General features: G+C 43.1%; 1 protein-coding gene across 2 annotated transcripts in view; it reads right to left on the bottom strand.

Moving 5' to 3' along the window:
• Window positions 1-20,961, bottom strand: part of Ern1 (endoplasmic reticulum to nucleus signaling 1) — a 105,202-nt gene that overhangs the window by 34,998 nt on the left and 49,243 nt on the right. For both annotated transcript variants that reach the window (XR_006151418.1, XM_042702665.1), the window contains exons 3-10: window positions 18,982-19,015; window positions 17,378-17,450; window positions 13,669-13,741; window positions 10,622-10,744; window positions 5,234-5,335; window positions 3,984-4,245; window positions 1,892-1,970; window positions 554-719 (exon numbers count right to left, since the gene is read on the bottom strand). Coding sequence is in view for 1 of the 2 variants with exons in the window: in XM_042702665.1 (XP_042558599.1) it covers window positions 554-719; window positions 1,892-1,970; window positions 3,984-4,245; window positions 5,234-5,335; window positions 10,622-10,744; window positions 13,669-13,741; window positions 17,378-17,450; window positions 18,982-19,015 (912 nt within the window). In the remaining variant the exon portion in view is untranslated. The remainder of the gene's footprint in view (window positions 1-553; window positions 720-1,891; window positions 1,971-3,983; window positions 4,246-5,233; window positions 5,336-10,621; window positions 10,745-13,668; window positions 13,742-17,377; window positions 17,451-18,981; window positions 19,016-20,961) is intronic.

The raw sequence follows: 20,961 nt of genomic DNA, 5'->3' as shown, positions 1-20,961 counted from the left end.
GCAACTCAGGAGTAGAGCAAGTACTTGGCATATTGGTTTCATCCTCAATAGCAAAAAGAGATAGAATAAAGAAAGATAACAAGAGACACTCCCACACACTAGGAACCATCCTGTCCTAACTAGGGGCAGCTTCGGATTCTTCATGACTGTCAATCCTCCTGGGTCTTCAACCCTCTTCCTCAGTTCCTTATCCACATTCATTTCTATTCCATATGCAGAACATTTAATTATAAAATGGGAGTTACCTCATATGGGATCACTTTGAGGAATAAGGAAGAGACGTTCTTATGTCAGATAATTTACCTTAAGTTACTATTACCTAATACTAATACTTGAGTTTTGGAACATTAGCTATAAACCATTTTTGAGAACTGACTCAGTAACTTGGGTACTGGGCTTATTCACCTCGGAAGTAAACATGTTCCCAAGTCTAAGCCACCATCTTGAAATGGACAGAGCAGAGTAAAGAGCAGCAATAAACTGGCAGGGCTGGCTGGTGCCCACCAGGGGGCAGTATGCCAACACCTAAAGCCACCTGGAGACTAGCTCTTACCTATGAGAAGCCAGTAATTCCTCAAGTAGTTTAGTTTGTTCTTCCCCTTGAGTCCAGGGTCAAACTTGAGGTCGGTGCTAGGTGTGATCACACATTCCCCCTTGTCTCCAATGGTGACACCATCAGTCTGGGGACCTTCCAGCAAAGGAAGAGTACTGCCACGAGGCTGTAGAGACAGAGTTGGTGAGCCTGGGAGCCCTGATAGAGAGCAGGTTCCTTGGCTCTCCTAGCAAACCTCTCTAGTCACTGAAGGCCCAAAGTAATGGCCATGTATCCAGCTGAGCAGTTCCTAATATGGGCTGGCTCAGGATAGTCAAAACAATGGGAACCATGAAGTTACTAAGAGGCAGACCTAAGTGAACAACTTGTGGATATCTATTAGTCACCACAAACACCATTAATAGGATAGCATAAACTCTAACCATATACCCAGTGCTGGCTTAGCGATTGCTAGAGCTGACAGAGGTATGCTCTTCCCTGTTGCTGGAGCAGTGGGCCAATCCACTAGGAAGACAGATATATACTCCAGCCCTGGAAAGAGCAGAATGAACAGCCAGGATCATAATGCTTCAGACATTCAGACACAGTGTTCAAGGCAGGCTGCAGAGACCCTAAGACGCTGAGAAGTTACAAGGATGGATGGAATCTGAGTAGGCAAAATGAAGAAGAAAGGGCATTTGAAGTGTGAGGTCAGCCCCACAAAGGCTCAGAAGGAAGATGACAGGAACTTTAGGGTGTCAAGGAGAAGAAGTGCTTGGCAGGACCATGCAACTGCCACAGAGAAACTAACAGGGTGGTGGAAGGACACGGAGGGCTGGCTTGAGGAGGGCCTGGACCCCAATCAGAAAGTTTAGATCTGTACACAAAAGCAATGTGAAATAACTGGGGATTCTTGGCTTTAGGAAGCTGCTCTGGTAACATATCTTGCTTTCAAAGTAGAATGGGGTATGTGCAGAAGCTGTTCATTAGACTTTCCACTTTTATATTTTTCCTTCTTAGCCAGCAGGATATTCAGGTGTTTCAAGAATTTTCTTTGGCCGGGCACTGGTGGCTCAGGAGTAGAGCCATTCAGGAGGCTGAGATCTGAGGATCACGGTTGAAAGCCAGCCCGGGCAGGAAAGGCCTTGAAACTCTTATCTCCAATAAACCACTCAAAAAACCGGAAGTGGCGCTGTGGCTCAAGTGGTAGAGTGCTAGCCTTGAGCTGAAGAGCTGAGGGACAGCAAGCACTCAGTCCCAGAGTTCAAGCCCCAAGACTGACCAAAAAAAAAAAAGAATATTTTTTGCTAGTAAGGAACAAAGTAGTTGGAGGCTCGGTGAGCTCCATGGTGTTCTCACCACAACAGCGACTCCCTCGTGTACCATAGAGGGCGAGGCGTAGAGACTGGTAGAGTACTTCCCAACATACAAGGTGGGCCTGGAAGGAAAAACAGAAACATGTGTTCCAATTCATTTCATGCAGATCCCACAAAAGGGAGCTCTTGGGGAGAGCAGAATGACAGCCCCAAATGGCATTTCCATATATGGAGTCCGATTGGCTCCAGACATGGAAGGAAAGCATGGGAGGTGGGATATTAGAGGTTATGAAGTGGGGTATGAGGCAGCACTGCTGCAGAATACAACAGCAGGACTTTAGGCAGAAGCTTTACTTGTTGCTTACAGAAATATGACAAGCTTTATAATATTAATGATGTTTCTTTATTATCAAAATGCCAAGACCAGACTAGACTCTGCCCCAGGCCAGGAGAATGAATACTTAGTGCCCACTGCTAAAGCTTCTTGGATAACACTGACCAGCATATTCACGCCAGCAACCCCAGTACCAGCACTACAATGCCTTGCAAGACTCTAGGGACTCTGCAGGGACCCCAAGGAGTAGTCAACTGCTCTACTCCAGATGTTGGGAGCGAGGGAAGGGGTAACATTGTCAAAAAGAAATGTATGCTTTATCTTTACTTTTTATTTTTTGGTCAGTCGTGGGGCTTGAACTCTGGGCCTGGGTGCTGTCCCTAAGCTCTGTAGCTCAAGGCAAGCGCTCTACCACTTGAGCTTCAGGGCCACTTCTGGTTTTCTGGTGGTTAACTGGAGATAAGATTCTCATACACTTTCCTGTACAGGCTGGCTTTGAACTGTGATCCTCAGATCTCAGCCTCCTGAGTAGCTAGGATTACAGGCATGAGCCACTGGTGGTAGGCTTACCTTTACTTTTTATATCATCTTTATAACAATAAGAATAAGTTTTTTTTTTAAATTCCAAATTGAGTGACACTTGTAGTCCCACAGCTAGGTATTCTGTCCCTGTCCTGAAGACCAGAGAGGTGACAGGGGTTACCAGTATCTACCTTGTCCAACACCTGTAGTTACTATTGCTAATAGACCTGGTGGGGTCAATCAGCTACTGATTTACCCAAACCCTTCCATTTGAGCAACGTTTTACAGTAGACAGTACTTTCATGCATTATTTAACCCTCCCCACAATTCTGTAAAGTAAGAAGGGACTTGGTGTATTTAAGTGACTTTGTAGCAAGCTATAAGCAGATGGGGATGGAGATCACAAATCTGCTGGGTCTTCTTTTTCTTTAATTTTTAAATTGTTAGGTAAAGAGTAAATTTCTCTTTGAACAATGTCACTTTCTTCATTTTTTTTTCACATCATTTTTTTCCTCACATTTAAAATCGATGTAACATTTCTAGAGACTAATCGCTCATGACTGTCATCCTAGCTACACAGGAGGCTAAGATCTGAGGCTCATGGTTCAAAGACAGCCCGAGAAAGAAGGTGGCTCAGTGGTAGAGTGCTTGCCTTACATGCCTGAGGCCCTGGGTTTGATTCCTCAGCACACATAAGTAAAAAGAAAGAAACTTCATGAGGCTCTTATCTTCAATCAAAAAGCCAGAAGTGGAGCTATGGCTCAAGTAATAAGCCTTGATCACAAAAACTCAGGGATGGTACTTGGGCTTTGAATTCAAGCCCCAGGACAGGCACACACCAAAAAAGAATATAACATAATAAAAAAAAATTAGAAAATGCATCAAGTTGGGCTGGGAATATAGCTCAATAGTGCTTACCTAGCTTGCACAGGACTCTGGGTTCAACCCTAGCACCACAAACAAATATAAAGGAAAAAAAAGTTTTTAAAAAAATCTCTTATTTTTATAAGAGATTCATGCTTATAGTTATTCTATATGCTATAGTTATCCTGGCCGTCTCCTTCCTATGTCCATCTACTATTTAATAATCAAGAACTTTGAAGTACCTAGGGGTGCTCCTGGTTCTTATATTCTAGGGTTTTCCAGTGAGTCACTTTTTGGCATCAGAGCCATCTGCTTCATCCCCCGGCTTCCTCTAGTATAGGGAGTGCTATACTGCAGCAGGACCAGAAGAACAGGATCCCAGCTACCCTCTACTGCCCCGAGTTCCCCAACTCACATCAGCTTGCTCTTGGCCTCTGTCTCTTTGGGGAATGGGTACTTCCACTTGGTAATGCGTCCCACCTCGCCAGACATGAAGGTCAGGTAGCGCAGGGTCTCCACAGCCACATTGATGTGCATCACCTTCCTCAGACCTTCCCGCTGCCAGACATAGAACGCCACCACGGGGGAGGCGTAGTTTTGGATCCACAAGACATCCCCAGATTCACTGTCCACAGTCACCACTAGCCCATCGCCATTTGACACAAAGTGGGACATCTCTGTAATGACCAAACAGCAAAGCACATTGGACCTCACCTGTAACCACATCCTCGACTCACTTGACAATCGCAGTCCTGAACAGAGAAAATAAGACTTCTGGCATAGTCTCAGATCTTCTTAGAACAGATCTCTGGTTTCCAATGAGCTGTTCAGGCTTCTCAATATCAAGACCATAAAAGAATTCCCTGGCTTATAAACATAAGATAGGATCATTCTCTCAAAGGCAATTTCCTCACTGATGTTCCTTTCCATTCTACTCTAAAAGTGATCTCTATCAATCTGGCATTTTATACCAACTATTTAAAAACTACAGCTTGAGTCAGGCATGCTAATAATGAACAACTTCAATCCAGCTGAGCTTAGGCTGAGGCAGGAGAGTTACAAGGTAAAGGTTAGCTGGGACTACATGGTACAGCTGTTTCAAAACAAAACAAAACAAAAAAAACTAAAATAATCTCTTAAGTATCAAATTTAAAGTCAGACCTATATGTACCTGAGTCACAAAAGAAAACTTGAGGACAAAAAAATATTCTAGGTACTGGGCCAGAATGGGCAGTCAGACTTTCAGGTGTCAATATTAAGACGACAAAATCCAGTTTCTGTTATTCTTTGAGTTGGGAGAAGTTAATAGAGAAATAATCAGAAGACATGCCACATTTGGGATGGTTTTCTGGATAGGATTATCGATGTCACTCTGATTTTTAAATGTGTTCTGTGGGCTTCCAGTAAATTTTCCCCATGACATATGGATTCAACAGGTCTGATCTTCATCTTCTGTGACTAAACCCACCACCTAAGAAGTTGGCTGTTGTAAGACTTAACACTCAGACCCCTGCTACAATGACTGTAGGAAGTATTTACTATAAGCCCTTGGAAAGTCCAGAACCTCATCAGAGAAAAAGGTGCTGTAAATGAATATCTGGCTTTCTGAAATGATCGTTTCCTACATGTGGAAGATGCCTGGTGAGGCACCCCGGGCACACTTACTGTAGTCCATGTCGTCCTCAGGAAGGGAGGCTGCATAGTCAAAGTAGGTGGCATTCCAGCGGAGCTCGCGGGTCTTGGTGTCATACATGGTGATGGTGTATTCTAAAGGATACAGACCACTCCTTTACCACAGAGGGGCTGTGGCACCTGCTGAGGTGTTGGACTATATCTAGTTACAACAAACAGGCTCTCCCTAAATACCAAATTTAAAGGTTCAGGCTGTCTATGTGGAAAGAGAAACTATGTGGAAGAGAACTAAGATCCAAACACAAGATTGAAACTGGTCAATAGCATGTGGAGCAGTAACAGTCACACTAACTATGGCCTGGAACTCACAGCTCACAAAGTCATGAGCATATAATGGTTGCTTTTAGCCATTAAGTTTCAGGATGGTTTACTATATGGCAATTAATCAGTACCCAGAAGTGGGATGACACCATCACAAAAACCTAAAACATGCAGCACTTTGGGACCAAGTAGAAGCTGGAGGACAAAAAGACTGTTAGTAGAGACTTGGAAAAGTAATGAGAAAATTGTTGTTAGAAGCTAAAAAAAGGTGGCTTAGATTAGAGACACAACTAATAAAGATATTGCTTACAACCTGGAAGCCAGAAAAAGTACCTAATAAATTTAGGGAATCTGACCAAGGAAATTTCTTTTTTTTTTTTTTTTTAAATACTGCATGATTCTATTTATATAACCATCGAATGATCACAAGATTGGGAGGGAGGGAAGAGAAAAAAAAAAAGATTCTCAAAATGGGAAGCAGGCAGCCAGGAGTCTGGAAGGTAGTCTCAGCTAAACAACAGCCTTAGAGCAAAGCACTGCCAGAGTACTGGCAGCAAGAAGAAAAGGACCTCATCTAGATCCAACCCAGAGACTTCTTTGAGGGGCTGGGAAGGTGGCTCAGTGGTAGAGCGCTTGCCTTGCATGCATGAGGCCCTAGGTTCGATTCCTTAGCACCACATAAGCAGAAAAGGCCGGAAGTGGAGCTATGGCTCAAGTGGTCGAGCGCTAATCTTGAGCTGAAGAGCTGAGGGACAGCGCCCAAGCCCAGAGTTCAGGCCCCACAACCAACAAAAAAAGAAAAAGAAAAAAAAGACTTCTTTGAGGACTCAGAAAGATGGTACTTCCTAGACTCTCTCCTAGATAAGAAGGGGTCTGAGAACTACCAGACTGTTTTAGAGATTTGTAGCTTTTATCTAATGAAATAGGTTGTGATTTGACACATGGAAAGCCTATAGTTCATCAAATAGTGATAAGCATGAACTACAATAATCAGAGATCATCAAGTTGGGTATGTATGTGTGGGTATGGCCTTTAGTCCTCCCCTCCCCCATTTTCAATGAACAGGGAACAGATTCAGAAAGCTAGCTAAAGGGCTGGGAAGGTGGCTCAGTGGAAGAGTGTTTGTCTTACATGCATGAGGCCCTGGATTCGATTCCTCAGCACCACATAAGCAGAAAAAGACAGAAGTGGCACTGTGCTCAAGTGCTAGAGTGCTAGCCTTGAGTTGAAGAGCTGAGGGAAAGTGCCCAGGCCCAGAGTTCGGGCCACATGACTGGGGGAAAAAAAAAGGGAAGAAGAAGAAAGAAGAAAGAAGAAGAAAAGGAGGAGGAGGGGGAGGAGGGGGAGGAGGAGGAGGAGGAGAAGGAGGAGGAGGAGGAGGAAGAGGAGGAGGAGGAGGAGGAGGAGGAGGAGGAGGAGGAGGAGGAGGAGGAGGAAAGAAAGAAAGCTAGCCATTTCTGATGGAAAAGAAAGGATTTCTCTGAAGAACTAAGAGCCACTGAAAACATGTGCTAGAGAACCAATCACAGAGGGAAACACTAAGTGTTCATCAAGGAATATTTCCCGTCCCCAGAACAGGAAACCTGAAAACATGTGCCTTGCTAGAGTTCAGAATTACAAGGACAAGTGTCCATTATGTATCTTTCTTTCCTTTCCCTTTTGCTAGGAATTTGTGTGTGTGTATGTGCCAGGGTTATCAATCCCAGGACCCTGCATGTATGCTAGGCAAGTGTGTTACCACTGTCCTACATCCCCAGCATTTTTTGTTTCCATTTCTGAATGAAAATGTTTGCTATAGCTATCCTGTCTCACAATTATGTGTCAGTGGAGGGAGGGGGAAGTTGTGGGAGAGAGGGGGACTTGACTCTAATTCACAGGTTTCTAGATAAGAAACAACTACTCCTAAGCCTGATACAGATCCCAAGACATTGAATTTTGAGATTAATGCTGTGATTGAACTTTGGGACTCTTGAGAGGGGGCTGAGAATATTTTGTACATGGAAGGGATTTTAAGTTCTATATGCAGAGGGAGGACTGTGGTAGAATGTTTGAAAAGATCATCATCATCAATCTTCCCTTGGTGGGGGAAGCCACTCTTTCTATGAAGAGGCTGAGTCTATTTCTCTACCCTTGGCCAACCTCATGGAAAGTAAACTTGCATGGAAAGTAAAGTTCTCTTGTGGAGCCTTCTCCACAAGGTCTAAGGAACTCAGACCTTCTGAGGCATTCTAACATTCACTTAAAAGATTACTGTTATAGTGAAATTTATGTAATCATTTAATCTCAATAAATTATTTTAAAAATTATTGTTACTATAAAGCTGCTGTACCAGAGGGGTTCCAGTTTCATAAGTCAGGTGAAGAGTACATTTTTTTTTTTGAACAATGTCCCCCTTCCCTTGCACTTCTCCCAGTTTTGACACTCACTCACTTTTGCTCCAAAGGAAACTGCAAGCTAGGGGCTGGGAAGGTGGCTTAGTGGTAGAGTGCTTGCCTAACATGCACGATGCCCTGGGCTTGATTCCTCAGTACCACGTAAACAGAAAAAGCTGGAAGTGGCACTGTGGCTGAAGTGGTAGAGCGCTAGCCTTGGGCACAGAGAAGCTCAGAGACAGTGCCCTGAGTTCAAATCCCAGGCTGGTTAAAAAAAAAATGAACTGTAGGCTATTTGTATGGAGAAAGGTTACATGGAACTGCACTAAGGCCTCAGATAGGAGACAACCCTGCATATAAAGATGAGCTGACCTGAGTACTTCCTGAATTCTTTTCCCACAGAATCAGGAACAATAAAATGGCTGTTTTTTGGTTTTTTTTTTTGTCAGTCGTGGGGCTTGAACTCTGGGCCTGGGCACTGTCCCTCAGCTCTTCAGCTCAAGGCGAACGCTCTACCACTTGAGCTACAGCACCACTTCCGGTTTTCTGGTGGTTTATTGGAGATAGGAGTCTCATGGTCTCTCCTGCCTGGACTGGCTTTGAACCACTATCCTCAGATCTCAGCCTCCTGAGTAGCTAGGATTACAGGCGTGAGCCACCAGCGCCCGGCAAATGGCTGTTATTTTAAGGCACTAAGGTATTTGTTTCGCAGCCACAGACAATAAAGATCATAGTTTTTGAAGGGGTGGCATTGTCCACAGAGAAATATACTCATTACCTGACTTATGTAACCATAACCCCTCTGTATCTCATCTTTATAATAACAAAAAAGTTAAAAATTAAAAAAAATAGCTTTTGTGTCATACACACAAGGAAAGAAAACCGTAGCTTTATCAACCTACGTACATACACTCCACCTATGCTAGGGAATATCCCGACTCCCTAAAATTTCTCAATTCTATCTGAGAACCACACAATTTTTACACAGGGGTGAACTTTAGAGTCTCTGTAACTTTACATGGAAAAAAGTAAACAAGTCCTAAGCAGTCCCAACAGTTGGGAGTTAGAATATCTAATTTATACAAGGGGATAGTGCAGAATATTACTAAGACCCTTCTCCTAGCAACAGAAGAGGCCAACCAGGCTGACCAGGGCCTAAGACTAGTCTCACTGCTAATCCACAGCATCTCCTTTCTCAAAGCCTTGGTTACCTGAATACTAGGATCTGAATTTAGTGCTCAAGTTATAATGAATTTATCCTAGGTTTTGTTTTTTAATTTAATGACCTGCTATATAGACTTACAAAATTTTATTAATACATGATGCACATATATGAGATTCCACATTTATAGTATAATTTTTCCCCTTCTGTGTGTTGTTCTTGTGTCTTTTAGTTTAACTACGGTCCAACAATTTTTAATCATGATTTTTAATCATGATCGTGTGTAAGTGGGCTCACTCATTCACTCATTTCAATGTTGGAGCACTTCATACATATCATGGCATATGTCCAGTATAGAGACCCAGTCTTGCTCTAGAGGAACTGACAGTCCAACAGGGGAGGCAAAAATAGGCACATAAAATTTATAAATAGTGACAAGTACTAGAAAGATGATGGCCAACAGTGAGGAAATAAAGCATGGCATGGTGAAGAGGGTGCCACTCATGCCTAAAAAGGGACAGTGATGGGCGGCCGTGAGATGGCCGCTACAACAAGGCTGTCCACTATGACGTCTATCCCCAGATGAGCTCAGAGAGACAAGTCCAGTGTCCCTGGGCAGGGTGAGAGCCTTCAGGCTGGGGAAGAAGCTTCACAGAAGAGGACGAGGAGCAGAGATAAAGAAGAGAGGAGGACGTCAGCCAGCATGCAGAACCAGCTTATCTGTTGAAGAAAGACACCCTGATATAGGTGCTTAAAAACAGAACTGCAAGCCGGGCGTGGTGGCTCTCGCCTGTAATCCTAGCTACTCAGGAGGCTGAGATCTGAGGATCGCGGTTCAAAGCCAGCCCGGGCAGGAGACACCGTGAGACTCCTATCTCCAATAAACCACCACAAAACCGGAAGTGGCACTGTAGCTCAAGTGGTAGAGCGCTCGCCTTGAGCTGAAGAGCTGAGGGACGGCGCCCAGGCCCAGAGTTCAAGCCCCACGACCGACCAAAAAAAAAAAAACAACAGAACTGTAAGGGCTGGGATGTAGCTCAGTGGCAAAGCGCTTGCCTAGCAAGTGCAACGTCCTGGGTTGGGTTTGATCTCCAGTACCAAAAAAGAAAAGACAAAGAAAAAGAAAAAAAAGAAAAAGAAAAACAGAACTGCTGCTTAGTGGATGTAAGCTGGCACACCCAATTAGAAAATGTTTGAATGGGGGAAATGAATTAAGAGAGGGGGAAGGCAGAGCGGTGGTATCCACAGCAGGGCTCCAAGGGTCCTGATGCAGTCAGGACTGTATTCCTTCGGCAATGGGGCCTCTGAAGGGTCTTTTTTAATTTTTTTAATATCTTTGGGTAGTTGTACAAAACAGTATATGAATACAAGGTGTCTGACCACCTTGTCACCCATCGCTCCTAACCCACCCATCTGAAGGGTTTTAAGAGTAATGATCTGACAGATGGGAGAGGACAGCTTTGGCTACTATCTGGATAACAAAACCTGTAGCAGAAGCCAATGGGGGAGCTTCATCAGATCATTCTGCAAACAAACAGGTTTGCAAACCAAAGGTTCATTTCTTACCTGTCCGTCCAAGATACAGAAGAGAGGTTGATGGGCAGAGGCTATCTGCAAAGGCTGATGACAGAGTCTGCTGCTTCTCTCCAGTCAGTAGGTCGATGACATACCAAATGTCCTGCTTTTTACCTGCAACATTACAGGACATGCTGTTGTTAGCATCCATCATCCTATGTGAAAGAAAATACCATGACCTAAGTAACAGTTATCTGCTTAAGATTTTTTCTGTTTGGTCTGAAATCCTCAGAATATTGGACATTTCTACGATGCCCTAAAGATGACAAAGTAAAAAGTAGTGTGGATATAGTAACTTCTTGGGCCACTGGGTCTTTTCTCTTCTCTTAGTACTAGGGTTAGAATTCAGGGTGGCCTTGTGCTTACAAGGCAAGCACTCTAATGAGGACACTTAAGCCATGACCTCAACCCTTTTTGCTTTAGAGTTTGTTTTTATTTATTTATTTTTTTAAAGAGGGGTTTTGCCTGGGCTGGCTTTAGACCCTGACTTTCCTACCTATACCTCCCACGTAGCTAAGATCACATACATGTTCCACTCTGCCTGGCTTACTTGAGATGGGGTCTTGCTAACATTATGACACAGATGGCATGAGACACTGATTATAGACATGAGCCACTGTGCCAGACCCTCCACTGGGTCTTATAATAATTTAATACCTAATCATTATATACAAATTTCTCCAGAGCAAATAACCTAATTATAGTTTTAGATGTTTCCTAACTTTCAAGTTCAATTTTATTGCTTTTACTAGTGGCCTTAAATATGAAAAAATCTTGCTTGCAAAAAGCAGTTCTTTTCCCATGGACTAGGATCTATATAAATATGGAACTGTATCCATGGGTTCATCTCCCTAGTAAACCATAATTCCTATTTCTCAACATCCCTACCAATTAGCCTACATGTGAAGAGGATCATAACTAAAATTAGCTGGTACCTGTGACTGGTCCACAAACTCAGTTGTAATCTGATGCTAATGGGGCCAAAGTTATCTCAGCTTCTATTCTCAGCCAATATGTTATTCCCCGGCCACAGATCATAGCCCTCACCTCAGTCAACGTTTTAAGTTATCAACAGAGGGAGAGGAAAAGCCAGAGCACATGTATCTATGGTGTGACATCCTGGGAATACTAAATCTGGAGTATAAGTTTCAGATCTGGAGGCAATACAGTCAGTGTAATGGGTGCCATTTCTGTTTGTGAGCCATGGCTCTGTTCACTGGTATCTTCCTTACTGGAAAAGTTCCTATATCAAAGGACTTGGAAGAAGAACACTGAGATGCTGGGAAGATCACGGGGCATTAGAATTTGCTAAAGCTACCACTTAGTTCTAATAGGCACCACATATCCTGATTCCACACATGTGCAACGTGACTGTGGATCATAATTCTGCTCTCAATAATAAGATTTTTATTTTTATTTTTGCAGCATTAGGGATCAAACACAGAGCCTCGTGCATGCTAAGCAAGCACTCTACCACTGAGCCACAGCCTCAGTCCTCAATGATGGATCTTTTTCTTTTCTTTTTCTTTTTGTGCCAGTCCTGGGGCTTGACCTCAGGACCTAAGTGCTGTCCTTGAGCTTTTTCATTTTTGTTCAACCATGAACGATAGCTTTATTGGGTGCACTAAGCTAGATTGACAATTGCTATCTTTTAGAGCTTCATTTATGTCCTTCCACACTCTCCTTGCATTTTTAGAGCTGAGAAAACTGCTATTATTGTAATGAGCTTTCCATTGTATGTACCTTATCTTTTATTTGAAACTTTTTTTTTTTTGGTCAGTTGTGGGGCTTGAACTCAGGGCCTGAACTCTGTATTTGAGCTCTTTTGCTGAAGACTACTACTCTACCACTTTGAGCCACAGCTCCACTTCCATTTTTCTGGTGGTTAATTGGAGGTAAGATTTTCTTGCCCCGTTTGGCTTCAAACCATAACCCTCAGATCTCAGCCTCCTGAGTAGTTAGGATTATAGGCATGAGCCACTGGTGTACGCTTCAATGGTAAGATCTTAATATGAAATGCATTGGAAGACAGAGCATGTGGCCATGAATCCCTTCCTGGAATGACATATGCCTGGCTGCTTCAAGTGAAACCAAGCTGCCACTTCAATGGATGGACTGGACAACTACTGTATTCTTAAATCTGCTTAGGGAACTAACTTTAGATGGCATCATATAAAGATGATGGAAAAACAACATCCTAACTAGGTCACAAGTGACAAATTGCTGGCCACACAGGAAACAAAGATGGTCAGTAGATGATGAGGTAGGCCTCATAACACTGCCCAGAAGGGAGGGAAAAGCTTATTGGTCACTTCTTCTAAAGGAAGCAAGAACTCCAGGGTAGCTAGCAAAAAATTAAGAGCCCATATTTGAGACCCAGAAACACCATAAAGTTCCCAGGCATGAATAGGCAATAAATAAGCACTTTCAGTTCCTCAAAAAGAAAGCTGCTATATAAACACTGGCTATTATTACTACTAGGATTTCAAGATAAATACAGCTCTCCTTTGTGTACAAATGCATTTTTATTGACATTCTGGCAGCAACGTGGAGGAAAGAAACAGGTGAGCTGATGCTTTGAAAGCTGTGACCCCACCAGTATGGAGGCAGTTTATCTAGGCAAGCTGTTAAAGACTGCTTCTACCAAATAGTCCGATAGAAGGAAATACTAAGAAAGCCCTACAATAGGGCTTGATAGGCAGGGCCAGCTTCTCTTACTTGGCTCAGATATTGTATTCACTTTAAATTTCATCCACTTGCAGCTGGGTATGTTGCAATCTTGACTCTCAGGAGGGTGAGCCAGAAGCCAAAGGCTTGTAAATGAGTAACCAGATTCATGGTGTCAATTTTTCTCCCAGGTGTGTGTTGGGGGGGAGGGGAGGGGGGCACAGCGTGGGGGAGTCCTTTCTTAATTGGTCAGCAAGTCAGGCCTTTCCCAGAAGGACCAGCAAGGGGGTGATGGCAGTCCTCTATCTTAGCCAATACATTCCCAGCTCTAGACTCCTCCAAGTTTCAGTGTTGAAAACAGGAACTCTTACCCATGTAGAGGATTCCATCTGAACTTCGGCAGGGGGATGCCTGTACCAGTTCTGGGATGGTAAAGGGAAGTTTCTTTAAAAAAAAAGAAAAAGAAAAACCAATAAAAGGAAAAAGTAGGTTAACCAACTCTGGTAAAATTATTATACTTTTACTGAGCAGTCTGTTTGTGTAAATGTAATTTTGCTAAAGAGAGAAAAGCATCTTGTAAATAGGAGTTTTCCTAACTGGAACCCAAAGAAGGGGATGCTCTGGGCTTCTGTATCCCCTACAGAGAGCCTCTGAACTCCCAGGATCCCCAGCCCTGTAAACACTGACTTGAAGCTTTACTTCACACAGGACGCAGAGGTCTCCCAGGCTTCCTGTCCAGGACACTTCCCAGGGGCAACACAAATCTTTCTGAAAAGCCACAAATACGGAGAGTTACTCAATCTTGGGAGTTCTAAGGGTCCTGTCTTGACCATGAGATGGCCAGGCTAGGTAGAATGGCCTTGCTTTTTAGAGTGGGTGGAATCATGACACTGATGCTGAAAAGAGGCAGCCTGCACTTGAGACCCAGAAATATACATAAAGTTTAACCCTTGGGAGAAAAAGAGGCATTGGTACCTGGGCAACTCAGGGGTGTAGGGTGGGAAAAGTGATTTTGGTGTTTTCCTCAATAAGTAATTTTTTACTTTTAAAACAGAAAAGCAAGCTCTGGTTATAAAAAGGAAGTTAGGGGTAGATGCCAGGAAGAGAAACTCAAAGAAATCCAAATGTTTCAATGCATTGCATCATAAAACTAACTCTTCTGAGTCCGCAGGTGACATCTGACCAGTCCTTTGGTTTCTGTTCATTTCAGTATTCTTTATTTTTGGAACGTTCTGTGTTCTTGAAACTGTTCTGCAGACAGTTGCTGCTACAGTAGGAACTCCAGGCTTCTACCACACTGCTACCTTTGTCTCCAAAAGAGAAAAGATTGCTCTATAGCACTAACAAACAGAACTGTAATACTAATAAGCAATTTAGATTTTCCCTATAACCTCAACATCCAAACTAAGCCTTAGAAAAGGAAGTTGTAATGCCTAGGTTTTTGCCAGATGCTTTCAAGAATCAAGAAATAGCTGCCAGTCCTCCAGGTTGGAGTTCTGTGCTCTGGGCTAAGCCTTGTCACAGCTTTCCCACTTCTAGAACCAGGCTGGGAAATGCATGATCTCTGGAGCCACTAGCCAACACAGGAAGGAACACCACAGTATAGGTAAGAAAATCCTCTAAAGGTCAACCTCTTTAAGTTCCAACCCAACTCTGGGAACATCAGTCTTGGGTATCATCCTTGACTTGTCTAGGCTCAGTTTCCATACCTCTAAAAGGGGAATAATGTCTATGGGCTGCTGAGAGGCTCACATAAGATGACAAATTAATCATCATGATTTCTAGCAAATAAAGTGTTTATGAAATAGAGGCCACAGTGACCTTGAAAGAAACATGCAAGATGAAGTACTCTTCTCACATCACCTCTAGCCCAACATAATCAAAAATTAATCATAAAATACCCCACTGGGGGCTGGGAAGGTGGCTCAGTGGTAGAGCGCTTGCCTTGCATGCATGAGGCCCTGGGTTCAATTCCTCAGCACCACAAAAGCAAAAAGAAAAAAGCCGGAAGTGGTGCTGTGGCTCAAGTGGTAGAGCACTAGCCTTGAGCTGAAGAGCTGAGAGACAGCGCCTAGGCCCAGAGTTCAGGCCCCACGACCGACCAAAAATAAATAAATAAATAAAAATAAAATACCCCACTGAAGCTGTAATTATCATCCTTATACTTTAGAATCACAAAGAGACTTTCTAGAGGTCATTCTGAAGCATAAGGTATAAACAGAAAAGCACTGATAATTACACAGGTCAATAACTTCCATAGTGAACGTACCAGTGTCACCAGCATCCAGTGAAGATACAGAACCTTTCTAGCACTATCCCTCCCCCCCCACTTTGTGCTCTCCAGGTAACTATTCTTGTAATTTTATTTTATTTATTTATTTTTTTTTTTGGGTCCGGTCATGGGGCCTGAACTCTGGGCCTGGACGCTGTCCCTCAGCTCTTCAGCTCAAGGCTAGTGCTCTACCACCTGAGCCACAGCACCACTTCTGGCTTTTTTTCTTTTTGCTTATGTGGTGCTGAGGAATCGAACCCAGGGCCTCATGCATGCAAGGCAAGCGCTCTGCCACTGAGCCACCTTCCCAGCCCTATTCTTGTAATTTTAAAACAGCACAGACTAAGTAAGGGAAGAGGTAACATTGTCCAAAAAGAAATGTACTCATTACCCAACTTATGTACCTGTTACCCTTTTGTACATCACCTTTATAATAAAAATTAAAAAATAAAAATAAAAACAGCTAGTTTTTCCTGTCATGTTTGTTCAATGCTATGTTTGTGAAACAGATCAACATTGGGAATAGTCGCAGACTATTTTTCCTGCTTAGAATATCCTACTTCATGCCTATCTCATTTATCCATTCTACTGCTGATACTATTTGGTTAGTTCTACTTGTGCTTGTATAACCTGTGTGGCAGTACATTTGAGTATGTTGTCATTTGGGACATGGCCTTCTCTTGGTACACATGTAGGGAGAGCAGTACTGGGTTGTAGGGACATGTGCTGCCAAACACTTTTCCAAACCAGTTGTATCACCTTGTACTCTCAGTGTGTGAGAGCTCTGGCTGCTCTGTCCCAACTGACACACTTTTTCTTCTGTTGTCAGACCTGCAGTTATATGCACACTGGGAAGGAGCACAGTGGTGTGACTGGAATTTGTCACCATTTGAACAACCCTTTCTACCAGTCTACTGGGTCATGTGGCTTTCTACAACGAGCCATTTATCTCCTACTCAGGAACACTTTTCCTATCCTTAGGTCATTTGTCTGAGACCAGGAATTGAATTCTGTGTCAGACGCTTTTGCCCATTGGCTTCCAACCTCTAAATTTTTTCATAGCATTTCACATTTAGATATGCAGTCTGATTAGAACTGATATTTATATATGGAAGTTGGGGACCAGTCAAGATATCTTTTTCTACTTATACTATTAATTGAAAACACCATCCCTCCCCCATTCCAGTGCCATCTTTGCCATAAATCAGGTGATCCTATGTGTGGGTCTAAATTTACTTATCTGAGGAGGTTTTAAAAACCCTGATGAAGGGCTGGGAAGGTGGCTCAGTGGTAGAGTGCTTGCCTTGCATGCATGAGGCCCTGAGTTCGATTCTTCAGCACCACATAAGCAGAAAAAGCTGAAAGTGGCGCTGTGGCTCAAGTGGTAGAGGGCTAACCTTGAGCTGAAGAGCTGAGGGACAGTGCCCAGGCCCAGAGTTCAGGCCCACAACCGACAAACCCCCCCCCCCAAAAAAAAAAAAAAAAACCCACAAGCATCCTCTAAGGAGACATTTGATAGAAGAGATATGGAGACAGTTGTTTCACACTACACTCTTTCCTCCCCAGTTGAGGGTCTCTAGCTAGAACAAACAATATCACTGTGGGGAGCCTTCTACCCTTCCAATGTGTTGGGTGAGCCACCAGTACCTGCTGGTCTAGGAAGGTCTGTGATTCTAAACTCTGACTGCACAGTTCAAAGTTCACTTAGGAAGCTCTGAAGGGGCAGTAGTGGCCAGCCCTGCTTATATCAGGATCACCAGATGCTTGTTTAAAGCTCCCAGAGTATCAAAAAAACTAAATATCCTCACCGTCAGTCCTTCATTGTTCTTGCCTCCAAGTGTATACAGGCTGCCATCATTGGGATCTGGGAGGAAGGCAGGCCTAGAGATTAAAAGTAAATATCAGTGATAAATAGCACAGCACAGCACAGAACAAAATATATAAACTATACAAAGCCATGATGCAGAGAGAGTAGGGAGTGAGGTGTGTGTGTGTGTGTGTGTGTGTGTGTGTGTGTGTGTGTGTGTGTGTGTGTGTGTGTGTGTAAACCAGATTGTCCCATTGCTCTCACTTATGCTACAGATTAAATAAATAACCCACATGGTTATTTCACTGGAGAAAAGCCACTTTGGGCTTTTTCTGCTTATGTGGTACTGAGGAATCGAACCCAGGGCCTCGTGCATGTGGGGCAAGCACTCTACCACTGAGCCACCTTCCTAGCTCTGCATGTCAATCATGGCAAGAATTTCAACAATATTTAAGAGCTTAGCATAACACATAAGCAGATAAATTTTTCTTTTCAACATTTACTTTTCAAATAGAGACTCTGAAGGCCTAACATCAGAGACCCTGCCAGAGAGGTAGACCAGCCTGTCAGCAGCTCATAGAACAGATGGGAGATGGTCCTTCCGAGTTTAATCTGTTAAAGAATAAACTACAAGTAAGTCACTGAGGAACCTCTTCCCAAATCATTCCTTGACTTAAAATGCACCATCATGTGAGGCTTTTACAGACAATTTCTGACACTTCCTCTAACACATACACTCTAGGAGCAGGTCACACTCACCTTTGAACAGGGAGTTGGCACACAGGGAGAGATCCAGACTCTGAAAGTTGTTTTTTTTTTTTTTTGTCAGTTGTGGGGCCTAAACTCTGGACCTAGGTGCTGTTCCTCAGTTCTTCAGCAGAAGGCCAGTGCTCTACCACTTGAGCCACAGTGCCACTTCTGGCTTTTTCTGCTTATGTGGTGCTGAGGACCTCATGCGTGCAAGGCAAGCAATCTACCACTGAGCCACCTTCCCAGCCCCAAGACTTTGGAAGTTTTAAGTTCAAAACTCTTAGCCGGGAGCCGGTGGCTCACGCCTGTAATCCTAGCTACTCAGGAGGCTGAGATCTGAGGATCGCAGTTCAAAGCCAGCCCAGGCAGGAAAGATCATGAGACTCCTATCTCCAATAAACCACCAGAAAACCGGAAGTGGTGCTGTAGCTCAAGTGGTAGAGCCCTCACCTTGAGCTGAAGAGCTGAGGGACAGCGCCCAGGCCCAGAGTTCAAGCCCCATGACCGACAAAACAAAAACAAAACTCTTACTTAAGTTCCATCCCAAACTAATTTTAAATTTTTTATTGTTATCATAAAGGTAATGTACAAAGGGATTACAATTACATAAGTTAAGAGTACATTTCTTTTTTGGACATTGTCAGCCCTCCAAACTTTTTAAATACCACTGCTTTCTTGACCCCCCCAAAATAGACCATCCCTCTGTGACACAGGTTTCCACCATAGCACCTGTAAAATTCTATATGCCTCACAAATTTGTATTATCCTAAGCTTTATGTACATGCTCCCCAAATATTGATTGAATGAATAAAACAATGACTTAAAGGGAAGTATTGAACGAATCAGAAAACTTACTCTTGCACATGTGTTGGAACTTGCAGGACTGGATCTGTGCAAAAGAACAAAAAGGCAGCATGAGACAGGTTCTGAAACATCAAGGGTTCTCAGGGTTATCTAGGACACAAGTTGTACAGACAATGGAGGTTGACCTGCAATGGGATAAGACAACCAATGTATGGACATTTCAGAACGAACACACACACACACACACACACACACACACACACCTTTAAGCTGGAGCTGGGAAGGTGGCTCAGTGGTAGAGCACTTGCCTTGCATGCATGAGGCCCTGGGTTCGATTCCTCAGCCCCACATAAGCAAAAAAGAAAAAAAGCCGGAAATGGCGCTGTGGCTCAAGAGGTAGAGTGCTATCTTGAGCTGAAGAGCTGAGGGACAGTGCCCAGGCCCAGAGTTCAGGCCCAATGACCGGACCCAAAACAAAAAAAAAAACCTGTAAGCTTTTTTATTACTGAGATTTGATAAAGAACTGAGACCAGACAGAACTGTTATCAAGAAACCTGAATATTCTTGGTAGATAGACATACAAAGAAAGATCAGTCATAACCATAGTGGCCAACGAGGGACAGCATCACTATCTGGCACATTGACGAATTCTCAAACACAAGTCATTTCCTTACCAGATACCTGAAGAAGCACTAGATATTCCATTAGGGAATACTAAGCTGTGGCTTAAGAACTATTTGGCTGGATGGTAAATGAAGCAGCCTAGGGCTTTCAAGTGTTTTATTCCCTTTGAGTTGTTAATTGTATATCTAGATTAAAATATAAAATATAGGAAAAGCACTTTTTTGTATAGCTGTGTTTACAGGTGTTACAAATGATGTGATCATTCTCTAAGATGACTAAATTATGTAATGTCTGGAAGTAGCGCTGTACTCAAGCTGTAGAGCACTAGCCTTGAGCTGAAGAGCTGAGGGACAGCGTTCAGGCCCAGAGTTCAAGCCCCATGACCGACAAAAAAAAAGAAAAGAAAAGAAAAGAAAATTATGTAATGTCTGCTTGGCAAAAAATTAAGGCTTTTTAAAAGGGCTAATAAAGTCTTAAAACAAGTCTTTCAAAGTGTTTATGCTATTTTATTCAGGAGAAAAAACACTATACAAAATTAATGCAACTATGGAAAAAAACCTTCCATGCACATGAAAAAAAAAAAATAGATCCAAAGATCCAAAGTACTTATGACAATTTAAATCTTTTTTGTAAGTATAAACAATTCTCAACTTCTCTGCATTTCTCACCGCATCTACATAGTGAGAATTACTTTTTAAATTTGGGGGAAAAAATTCTCTAGGTCAAATTCATGTTTGCAGCAGTTAAAAATAGTCAAATTTCTCTCTATAAATTCTCCTGGGCATACACCAACAGGAGGCTCCTTACGGCCTGGGGTAATGGTAGCAGAGGTGAGAAGCTGTGAGCATTAGCACTGTGCTGCTTCAAAGCCCAAACCTTCAAGCAACAGACTACACTGTGTGAAGGTATTATCACAATCAAAACTCCTGGGCTGGCCAGGCATGGCAGTCCACATTGGTAATCCCCAACTACTCTGGAGGTAAAGATTGGGAGGATTACAGTTTGAGAGGAAAAAAGCCAGCAAGAACTTCCTTCTCAAGGTGGTCATGGTGGGTGGTATAGGAAGGAGGTCTCAGTCAGGGTAAAACTGTGAAACCCTATTTGAATTAAAAAAAAAAAGAGAGAGAGAGAGAGAGAAAGAAAGAAAAATAACTAAAGTAAAAGAAAAAAGGGTTGGAGATATGGTCCAAATGTTAGAGCACTTACCTAGCAAGTGAGAGGCCCTGTGTTCAGTGGAGGAAGAAAACCACAAAACCCAACCAGGGCAATAGCCAAGCAGTATAAAACCTCAGAGCTGGGTGCAAAGAAGCCTCCTCAAGGGTGTCATATGCTGAGTGCCAGGTTCAGAAGCTCTGCTTATGGTGACACACACCTATGCAATTCTCCTATCACTTAAGATTCCCAGAT

This window comes from Dipodomys spectabilis, unplaced genomic scaffold, assembly GCF_019054845.1.
Source record: "Dipodomys spectabilis isolate Male_0828 unplaced genomic scaffold, ASM1905484v1 ptg000329l, whole genome shotgun sequence".
Lineage (NCBI taxonomy): Eukaryota > Metazoa > Chordata > Mammalia > Rodentia > Heteromyidae > Dipodomys > Dipodomys spectabilis.
This window is presented reverse-complemented; position numbering and strand designations above follow the sequence as displayed.